General features: G+C 49.1%; 1 protein-coding gene across 1 annotated transcript in view; it reads right to left on the bottom strand.

Moving 5' to 3' along the window:
* Nucleotides 1–6,290: 6,290 nt before the first annotated feature.
* The window catches only part of Nod2 (nucleotide binding oligomerization domain containing 2), a 39,015-nt gene continuing 33,824 nt past the window's right edge, over nt 6,291–11,481 (bottom strand). The window contains exons 10-12 of the mRNA XM_051168722.1: nt 10,702–10,785; nt 8,304–8,387; nt 6,291–6,430 (exon numbers count right to left, since the gene is read on the bottom strand). Coding sequence (XP_051024679.1) covers nt 6,358–6,430; nt 8,304–8,387; nt 10,702–10,785 — 241 coding nt within the window. The 3' untranslated portion in view covers nt 6,291–6,357. The remainder of the gene's footprint in view (nt 6,431–8,303; nt 8,388–10,701; nt 10,786–11,481) is intronic.

Raw genomic sequence — 11,481 nt, 5'->3', positions numbered from 1 at the left:
CACTGAGGTAGGCAATTAGGGAAGAGTCAAGAGAGGCAGACAGTTCAGGGAAGGACTTCCTCCATGAGCAGCTGGGTGGACAACCCTGGTGTGCGGGTCTGGAGGCAGCAAGGAAGCCCTTAGCAACGGAGTACTGTGGAGAATGTGGTGTCCGTGGCAAAAGAGACTCCAGAACAGACAGAGTCCCAGGAGACCTCGACTTTACTCTGCACTGGAAGTTGCCGAGGCCTTAGAGAGGAGAAGTGGCTAATGTCGCCTTGTTTTGGTTCTGCTAGACTCAATCTGCCGGCCAGTGGCAGGGGCAAGGAGACCAGCCAAGGGATTGCTGCAGTCAAGGGGCCCCTTGTTTCCTGGGGACAGAAGCAATGAGCAAGAAGGGGTGGATATGGGGAAACAGAGAAGTGAGAGTGCCAAAAAAAAAAAAAAAAAAAAAAAAAGAAGTTAGCTAGGCGTGGTAGTACACCCCAGCAGTAGGAGGGCTGAGGCAGGAAGATCTCAAGTTCAAAGCCAGCCTGGGCATCATACCAAAATGTCAAAAATAATTATTATGGGGGAGAAAAAAAGTTTGAAAAGAAAAAATAAAGGAAGTCATTCCGATATTTTGAATAGATAACGGTGCTCCTTTGAAGAAAAGTTGCCAAGATGAGTGACAGAGGAGGGCTATGCTTAGACAAACTGGTTGTTGTTAGAGAAAATAATGATAGGTTGCAATTAAATTTAAAGCCAAAACAACAGGTACCTGGGGGGGGGGGGGCGGGAGCACAGCTAAAGAGCTTGGGTTTCCAATCTACACAGCTGGAGTCTGTTTGGCTCTAACTCTCTAACAGGAAATTGTTCAGCTCTGTCTCTGTGTCCCAGATGACCTGCAGCCACTACCCTAAAAGCCGAGGCTGAGCATCCCTCACAGACACTGCCGGAGTTTACGCATCATCACGCTGGCCATACACCGTTGAAGTAAAGCGTTAAAACTGTGGTCCAGAGAGAGCCCACTTCAGACACAGTCCCACTCCTGGAGTTTCTTCTTTGTTTCAGTACCGTAGACTCAACCCTGCACGGCACACAGGCTAAGCAAGTGCTTTTAAGCTAAGATGCACCACCCCCGGCTCCTTTGACCACATTATCTATACCACGTACTCATTTCAGTATCTTGTTTCCTGACTGCGGAGGCGGCTGAGTATGGTAGGGTTAGGGAAATACTCAATAACCCGTTTCTCCCAGGATCACGATGACTGTGATTAAAAGACGAAAAAATTCCTAAACTGAAATCTAGAAGTCTCTTGCTCTGGTTCTTTTTGTCCCACAGATAAGAATTAGGTACTTTTTGTCACTCGGGAAATCTGCGAGCTCCAGGCTAAGCCAAGGTCGATGAGCGCATGCGCTCCTCTGGTAACTTCTCAGCCAAAGAAATTTAAGACTAAGGGCCCCATTGATTGGTTGCTGTTACTGCTCAGGCCCAAAAAGCCTTTCTATGCTGTCTGCTGGCCTTCTGAACGTCTGTAAAGTTCAACTCTGCCGTAATTTCCTACCAAGGTCTGGGGGCCATTCTTTGTTGTTGTTGTTTGTTTTTCGAGACAGGGTTTCTCTGTGTAGCCTTGGCTGTCCTGGACTCGCTTTGTAGACCAGGCTGGCCTTGAACTCACAGTGATCCGCCTACCTCTGCCTCTCAAGTGCTGGGATTAAAGGTATGCGCCACCACGCCCAATTCTTGTCTGGGTCTTTGTAACCCCTCTCTCTCCTCTCTCTCTCTCTCTCTCTCTCTCTCTCTCTCTCTCTCTCTCTCTCTCTCTCTCTCTCTCTCTGTGTGTGTGTGTGTCTGTCTGTCTCTGTGTCTCTGTCTCTGTCTCTGTGTCTATCTCTGTCTTGTGGCTCTCTCTGTCTCCATGGCTCTCTCACCTCCCTCCCTTTCTTTTCTCTCTCTTTCTTTCTCATTTGATTAGGAGTCTCACATAGTGCAGGTTGACCTCAACTCAGTATGTAGCCAAAGATGATCCTACCTGCTTTGCTTCTACCTCCCAAGTGCTAGGATTACTAGTGTGCACCACCACACTTGGCTTTGACCTCTCGTTTCTTCCTAATCTCTCCCTGGTGCTGGGATTAAAGGCGTGCACCACCACCGCCCGGCCGTGCTGAGGACACCTACCCCACTCTCTCTGCCAATATGTTCTCTGGGCTCCAGACTCACACAGTACAACTTGGCTTCTCTTAGGTATAGCAAACTTGACCATTCAAAACAGACATCTTTTCCTTTTGTCCCTACACCCAGATGTTCAGGACAAAACTCTGCCATTCTAGATTCTTCTCTTTGCCTGGGCCCTCTCTTTCTACCTACCTGTAGGGCCTGGAAATCTGCCTGCAGAGGTCTCTGGGGTCCATCCTCCTAGCTCCACCTCCTCCACTAATACCAGCCTGCACTAGTTCCTCAATCACCTTCCCACTTCCTCCTCTCTCATCCCCACCCAAACGAATTTGGGTCATCTCCACCCAAGAGCAAAGTTCTTTGTTAAAGAAAAATTGGATCATATCTCCCCTGCTTAGAACATTCCAATGGCTTGGCCTTATTTTATTTATTTAGGTTAAAATATATATATATATATATATTCTCACCTTATAATCCAGGCCAGCCTTAAATGCTAGATTTCCCCCCCCCCCACAACCCCCCCCCCACCCCCGTGAGCCTCCTGAGTGCTGGGATTATAGGCATGTGGCACAGTGCTTACCTTTATTCCAAAATCAAGACCAACTTCGCTAGCATAGCTGTGGAGAACAGGCCCTATGGACCTCTGCAAACCCATCTCATGACCCCCTCTCTTCAACTCACAGCAAGCAGAATGTGTTCATTTCCTATGGTTGTCCCAAACCATCATAAACACGGGGCCTGAAAGTGACATACATTGTTCCATCACCTGCAAGTTCTAAGTGGACCGGGCTCCCTCCAAGGTTCTGGGGGGAATCTGGTTCCATCATTCCCACCTTCCAGACCTGGGGTTATTAGTTCCCTTTTTATGCCTTCAAGGCCAGCAGCATGACGCCTGCTTCAGCTGCCCTAGTGCCTCCTCCCGTATTTCACACACACACCCAAACACTCACAAACACAGACACAGCCGCCTCTCTCTCAGAAGGATACACATGCAACTGTGAGTAGGGTCAACCAGATGGCCACCACCAACCTCATTCCAAGAAAATCTACAAAGTCCCTTCTGCTAGATAAGGTTGTAGGGACAAGAACCTGGTGTCTTTGGGGACTATTACTCAGCTGGCTGCACACTCAAGGATCTTTGCCGAAGGAGTCGTTGTGGCATTGAAAGCCCCTCTGCCCACTCACTGTGGCATGGTTAGCACATTTCCAGGGAGACACAGCTTTCCTAGCTCCTCAGAAGGAAGCTCCTGGGCCTGGCATGCCTGTCTATTTCTAAGTAACTTAGCTTTTCCTTTGAGGAGGTAATGAATATCAGAGATGAACAACATGTGAGGAGAAAAGCTTTATTTAGGCTTGCTGTCCACAGTCTCATGGCCTCGTTGCTGTGGACCTGTGGCAGTACAGTGTGTCCCAGTAGAAACACGGTAATGGAATCTGTTCACCTCCTTCCTCATAGACAAGAAGAGAGATCAGAAAGAGTCAGGGGTCCCTGAGATCCCCTTGAAGGGCATGACCCCCAGTGACCTCACTTCTCTCCATCAGGCCCCACTTCCTGAAAGTTTTACCTCCAACAAGCCAGGCACCAAGCCATCAGCGTATGGACCTCTGAGGAACATTTAAATCCTAGCTATAATATCCTTCCTAGTACTTTAATAGAAAAGTATTCTTTTATACACAATACTTTTAATAGACTTGCTTTCCACCCACCTTTTTCTCTGCCCTCACCCTTATGCTCCAAGGACAAGGACAATGGCCGTTCGTTCTGACATAACTTGTTAGTAAATTATTACTAAAGATGCTCTTAAAATCCAACATGGTACTGTGCCAATGGCCATTATATACCTCCTTAGAGAAAGTGGCCCCATCCCTCCTCCCCCGGGTCATCTGTACCAACAACAACTATCCAGAGCAGGGCAGAGCCTCGGGAACAAAGAGAACCCATGGAAGCACTCACACACAGACACCCAGGGAGCTGTCCCAGTATTTACCAAGCCAGACACACAGAAGACTTCTCTAACGAAGCAGGAATCTACCACAGCCAGCAGCCAACTGTGTGCATGCTCAGTGCAAAGCAAATGGCTGAGTCTTGCGTCCCCGAGGCCAGTGCAGGAGGTTGCTGGCAGAGGAAAGCCACAGACCTGCCTTCCTCACCTTCCTCCCATCAAATGATACCTACTCCCTACAGCCAGTTGGAAAGAACTAAAGAAGGCCCACAGGGCTGTCTCCACAGGCCCCAAGAGACTCCAGGACAGCTTCAAATTTCACCCTGGGTTAAACTCTGCTAAGTTGAAGCCAAATGTGTTTTGACTGCAAGGTATTTCTAAGAATGACGTTTCCATTACGCAGTAAATTATCCAGTAAAAAAAAAAAAAAAAAACCAACATCGCCCTCCCGTATAGAACCTGGTACTTTTTTTAAAAAAATTGACAAGTTAAGCTGGGCATGCCTGTGATCCCAGCACTCAGAGAAGCAGAGGCAGGTGGATCTCTGTGAGTTCGAGGCCAGCCTGGGCTACAGAGTGAGTCCAGGACAGCCAAGGGTACACAGAGAAATCTTGTCTTGAAAAACCAACCGCCCCCCCCAAAAAATTGACAAGTTTGGGGGATATTTTAAAGGCTTCGTCACAATGAACACAGCTTTGGTAACTCAATAGTTTTCGCATCTGTGACTATTTATAGCAGAAAGTTCATGATCACATTTTCTATAAAAGTACTAATGCAGTTTATAAATACTAATCCGTTTTTCACGATGAATTGGAAGGTAGTAAAATTTGTGTAATTTACAAATGACAAACGTGACATTTTGGAAAACATCAAAAAGACTTGCTTAGAGGGGGGGAAAGGGCCTGTTTTTTGTCCTCTGAGAACCCCCAACCCCTGACTCTATTCCCTAAAGCATTCTATCACAAATAGAATGGAGCTGTCTTTTGTGAACATGTTTCAGAAGTCTGTAGTCGGAGTTCAGTTCACAGCCTAATGGGGTTGTTTGAAATTCTGGCTCAGATTAATTCTAAAGAGCCGCAGCTGCCGGAGAAGGAACTGATTCCCAAGGCACAGCTATGGAGTCATTGATGTCACTGGAAACCCAGGTCCACGTGTGAGCCCAGCTGGCATGCGGTCACGTTTCTCCTGCAAATCTAGAACATCCTGAGGGCAAATGGCTGTTGTCTGTGTTAATAAATGAGAGCAGGGGATGGGATTACGCTGGTTGTCTGAGTTGGGGTCCTGTTGGGCCTCACACAGGGTGAGCGGGGGTACCAGAATGGGATGGCCTTCGAGGGTAAGCTGAGTCCAGACATGGCCAAGAGCTGCTTCCTGACTATCCCTCTCCAAGAGAGAGAAGAGGAGGGAGGTGTCTTCCATGTGGGTCTAGGTCTTCACAGCAACAGGCCCCGAGTTGACGTCCATGGGTCCCACTGAGCCCCATCAGAACCTTGGCCATCCAGCTGGAGGCCTGCCACATACTGAGAGGGCGATCCTCTTGTGTTTGTCCGACAGTTGGAGTCTAGAACAGAAGATGAGAGTAAAAGCCAGTGCGTTAGGCAGAGTTGTCCTGAGGAACAGACCTAACAGGTGGGAAGAAGGACAGAGGGTAGGGAGAAAGAAGGAGGGAGGGAGAGAGGGAGGGTGGGAGGGTGGGAGGTGTAAAGGGAATTCTCTAATTCACTTACACCAGCCAAATCGGGAAGTCCAACGATGGCCGCCCGGAACCGCAGAGAACCTGGCAGTTGGCCAGCTGAAGAAGCTGGATGCCTCAGCGGTTCCATCAAGCTTGAGGCCTGGAAACTCTCTAAAACGTTGCTGTTGATGAGTCCGTGTCAAAAGGTTAAAGAAGCTGGAGTCAGCTGTCCACAGGTCATGGCAGCAGCCATAGACGTCCTCGTTCAGGAAGAAGAGGGGCTCATGCATGCAAGCACACGCTACCTTCCTCCTCCTTCAACTTCCTCCCGCGGCGCGCCCAGTGGATTCAGTGGGGGCCTTTCCCCTCTCAGTCACTGTCATTCATGATGACTCTTTCTAGAAACAGCAATGTGGTCCTCTTGTCTCACGTGTCTCTTAAAACAAGACTAAACCATCACGCGTCCTTGGGAAAAGCCAGTTCTGGAGGCCATCGGGGTGCCTTTGTCCGCTCACAGAAGATAGCGCTCCCAGAAAGAAAGGAAAAAAAAAATCCAGCCCTGACGTCATTCAGCTTCCGGAGGCCAGGCTTCCGTGGCCTGCTCACAGCATGAGTCTGGTGTCACCAGAGCGGAGTGTTTGGATTTCCTCCAGAGAGAACTTGTTCCCTCGGAGCCTGCAGAGATGATAGGAAGTGAGGTCTTCTGACTGAAGGCAAGCCTGAGTGAAGAAGGCTTGCAAAGATAGCAGCCACCTTTAAACCCATGCCTGGGAGGGGGAGGGGAGGCTGGTGCTCAGTTCTAACCTCAGGCCTGCCAGATGGAAGGGCGTACGCGTTTTTATGGTTCTGTTTTTTGCCATCTGCCACCCAGGGCTGTCCCAAAAATCCCACAGAATGAGCAAGGCTCCATGTTTAGACACAGTCCACAACACTGGACAATGCCAGCCACAGACTCCCCAAGGCCAGCTACTGTTTTTCAGGCAGTCATCACTTCTGTTAAGAATGAAGTGAGCAAAGCCTATGCCCACAGTTTCATCAGCAACCAACAAGAAGCATCAGAGCCTGAGACTGGTGTCCTTTGAAGACAGAATGGGACATCTCTTACACTTATGCAATGATTTTAAAACAAAAACAATAAAAACAATCAAACAAACAAACAAAAAAATGCTGTCTTAAATACTAAATATTAGGCCATCTGACCTTGACAGCAGTGAAACCTCACCCTCCCACAGGAAGTAGAGTATCTTTGGTTCAAGTGATCTCAGGAGCTTCGGTTTTAATTTTACTCTTTGAAATCTGTTTGCTACACTACTGTATGAAAAACAAGGTCTAAGAGGACCTGTTCTAGGAAGCAGGCCCTGTGGGTCTGCAGCCAGCTCTTAGAGTCTACCCACTTTTTCCTCTCCTCTGGTCAAATGTTTAGCACTGAGAACAAGGCTCCAAGCCAGGCATGGCGGTGCACGCCTGTAATCCCAGCACTTGGGAGATGGAGGCCGGAGAATGAAGAGTTTATCCTGGGCTGCACAGTGCTATATGAGATTCTCCCTGAGGTTGGGGATGGGGATGAAAGCAGGGGGATAGAGAAAATAGGGCCCTAGAGTTGACAGCACTTTTGAGAAAATACTGGGGAAAAAAAAAATATCTTGTTTTGTCTTAAGGTAGGAGCTTGTCCAGACTTCTTCGGACCTCACAGTCCTGCCTCAGCCTCCGAAGTACTAGGATCATAGGCCTGTCCTACCATACCTGATGAGAAACGCAGAAGCTTATAGCAATAACTTTCACTCATTACCTGTTAAGCCACAGCATTCTCTTCTGCTTTTCACGTGAGAAAACAAGGAGCCTAAGTCAAGTTGTATCTGGATGCCTTTTCAAACTCATGAAAGCCTGTGGCTTTTAATGCTACGGATGTGGCCGCACCACAGTACAGGCCCCACCCCATGCAATCTCTCACCCCCATGTAACACCAGAATTCAAAGCTACAGAGGGTCTCACGTAGCATCCTCAATTGGTGGGAGCATGTTTCATGGTCAGAAGGGCGCGGTGGAACTCTTGTTTTAAATTATCTAACCACACTCCTAGCTTTATGTTGCTGCTCAGAACTCCAAAGTTTCCAAATAAATATTCCTGGTTTTACACTTTCATTTTTGTCCTTTATTTCTTCCTTCCGTCCTTTCATTCCTAGCTCTCTCCTTCCCTCCCTCCTTTCTTTCTTTCTTTCTTCCTATCTTTCTTTTTGAGACAAGGTTTCACTCTGGAACCTAGGCTGACCTATAACTGAAATTTCTCCCGTCTCACCCCCTTGAGCACTGGAATTAGTTATGTACCACCACAACCCATAGTACTATTTTAAGAAGAATGAGCCCTGCTTAGAGACACAGACTTCCTTCACAGCCAGGCATCTAAATCCACTGTGTACAGAATAAGACCAAATAAATGTGGTCAAAACTGATCTTCAAATTCCCACCATTCTTCTCTCCCCTCATCCCATTTCACAGGTATGAAAAACCAAGGCTCGGAGAGGCAAAGAAGTTACCCAAGGGGCCCTTACCAAACTTCCAGAACAGTACTGTTCCTGCTGAGGGCCTGCAAGAGGGCTTCTACACCCCGGTAGGTAATGCCATTGTTGGAGAGCCTGGAAGAAAAAGTAGGTAAGATGAGCTTGGTCTTCGACTGATCATGCCTGGCTCCAGGAAGCCTGCTGCACAAGTCCCGTGAGACGATCCACAGGGCCAATGCCTCTGTGAAGACAGCCCCTCTTCTACTCACCAGACTAGGCACGCACTGGGGAGGGCATATGGGTTGAGGACCCACAGCACAGCACAGGCTTCCCAGGGTTCAGATCTAACCCCTACCATTTGCTGTTCGGTTGTCAGCAACTTTATCTGACTAGGGGAGTCCCCGACTCACAAGGAGTGCGAACTGAACAGAAGATGACATAGCAAGAGCTCTTGGCACAGCATCTCATTGGTAGGGCATAACTCACAAACAGTGATGCACAAGGACATAGGTTAGAGATGGGGGCGGGGCGGGGGCGGGGTGGGGGTGGGGGGCGGGGCGGGGCGGGGGCGGGGGGGGGGGGTGGAGAGGCTGGGACAAGAACTGATCTACAATGGAAACGTTTACTCTAGCTTTGCCTTCTAGGCACCACTGCCCCATCTGCCTTCCTCCCCTGCACTGGCCCTGCTGCACATCTACCATGAAGGCGATGCTAAGAACAATGCCAGATTGTGCTGAGCTTTTCCTGTGTGCCGGCTGACATCAGTGCATACTCAGAACCCATGAGGAGGCCAATTACTACCCCCTTTCCACTTGAGGCAGCTAAGGCATCTCTCCAATGTCCAAGGAGAGACCGTCTGCTGTGAAGATTCCAAACAACGCTTGGCAGAGAAGATACTGGAAAAAGAAAGGTAGAAGAGCGCTCTCTCTCTCTCTCTCTCTCTCTCTCTCTCTCTCTCTCTCTCTCTCTCTCTCACACACACACACACACACACACACACTACAGACAGATAAATAAAGATGATATAGATATTATGAGGAAAGGGGATGGGGTAGATAGTATACTCAGGACGCTGAACAGTCAGGCAACAGGTAACACAGGACACCACCCTCCTCCACCATAGTCTCACCTCCTTTAGGACCAAGCGAGGCAAAGTGTGGCAATGGGAAAGGACAAACCTGCCACATCCTTGCCCAGTCAAGGATGTACCAAGTGTTCCCAAGGGTTCCAACAGCACTTGCTGTTCCAGGCACACGATGTGCTTCCCAGTGTGATGGGAGCCTTTCTAGTCTGAATTCAAACACCGCTTTCTTAGAGAGACCTCATGCAAATGGTAGCAGCCACATCTCCCCCTTGACACGTCCCCCTCCCAACCAGAAATGAGCCTTTTGTTTGCCATCCGTCTCCAGCTTTAGACCATGAGAGATGGGAGAAGGCCAGTCAGCTCTGTCCTTTCCTGTCTGTCCTGATGCAGGTTTGGGGTAGGAACACTCCTATATGAATGCATACACGTGTGTGCCAACACTTGTCCAATCAGTGGATGAACGCACACATAAGCAAACACCAGCACTCACACAACTTAACAAACCAGGACACACCATCCAAATAGCCCTTCTGCCTGACCAGCAACGGCCTCTGGAGGAAGGAGGACACTTCTAAGTCAGACACAGTCAGCAGATACATTCGGGAGCCCATCCACGCTCCCTCAACTTGCATTTCCAACTCTGAAAGTTGCTTGCTGAATGAATCCTGTCACTCTTTAGAGCAGCGGTTCTCAGCCCTCGTAAGGCCTTTAATACAGCTCCTCATGTTGTGGTGACCCTCAGCCACGAAACTACCTTCCTTGCTACTTCATAACTGTAATTTTGCTACTGTTATGAATTGTAATGTAAGTATCCGTGTCTTCCGATGGTCTTAGATGAACCCTTGTGAAAGGCTTGTCAGAACCCCAAAAGAGTTGCAATCCACAGGTTGAGAATCACTGATCTAGACTCTTGGAGCAAGCTCAGCCATGTGGGAGTTAGCTGGTGGTTCAGGAGAAGGACAAGCCCACAGACACACCTCCCGCAGAATGGTGTGTGTTTGAGGGTAGGTATTCCTCAGTTCCACTCTTGGACTGGGTAAGTGTCAAACACATCCTGCCGACTCCTGGAGGCCCCAGCAGCATGAGTTCTAATCTCCTTAGTGATGACTGAGCCCAGATCCACCGTCTACGGTCGCCACCCCCTTCCGGCCGCACTAGACCTTTCTTCCGGGAGTGTTTCCCAGAACCACCCAGGCGCCAGGTAAGCAATGAGCACCAGCATCCTCCTCTGCCCAGACCAAGGCAAGCTTTTCCCCGACCCGGACACCTCGCTGAAGTTTCCAGAGCTGGCCAGAGCCTGACCTCTGACCCGAAGACCCCTCCCTCCCTAGGCTGAGCATCGTCATACCACCTCGGAGTACTTACTTCAAGATTTTCAAAGTTGAGTTTCTCTTCAGTCCTTCTGCGAGAGAATACAGCCCTTCATCACAGACATGGTTTTCCTCCAGGCTGCCAAGAACAGAGAGGAGGTCAAGTTGCCCTTGCGACATTGGCTGTGGAGGAGGATGTCACGAAAGGCTAACCTCCTCATTTAGAGAATCCCAACGCGCAGGAGAATAGACAAGAGGGCGGGAGGAGTCTCGGTTACAGGGGCAGCCTTGCAAGGGGACTCACTCTTTAGTGGCACTATAGAAACTTCCCCATTGTGCACAGGCCGCTATGAATACTCTTTCTCTCCTAGATTAAAGAGGAACTTCATTTTGTCGTGAGGAGCTATGCACTTCGTGAAGAAAATGGCATTTCCTGCCTTCCCCTGCAACCCGAATTGGCCAAGTGACACACGCAGAGCCATGGATACCCAAGGGAAGTTGGCAGATGGGAGCTTCCAGGAATGTTTCTGAAAGGGAGGTGTTCTGCCTGCCTCTTGCCCTTGTACCATATGGAAACTGAATCCAAGATACAAAAGTAATTGCTGCAGATGGAGCAGCTACCTTGATCAGGAGATGAAGACGACGCATCTGGGCATGATGGGACAGGAAGAGACAGAGACAGATGAGGCCCTGGTAGCCTGCTGCAGACACCACTACACCTCTCAAATGCCTCCCTCCTTGTGTCTTCCCAGACACAAGAAAACAAACCTTTGCTGGCTTCAGCCTCACAGATGGAGGGTTTCTGTCACGCAATACAATTAACTTACACTAAATT

Source organism: Acomys russatus, chromosome 26 (assembly GCF_903995435.1).
Source record: "Acomys russatus chromosome 26, mAcoRus1.1, whole genome shotgun sequence".
NCBI lineage: Eukaryota > Metazoa > Chordata > Mammalia > Rodentia > Muridae > Acomys > Acomys russatus.
Note: the sequence above shows the minus strand (reverse complement) of the source record. Positions and strands in the feature narration are given on the sequence as shown.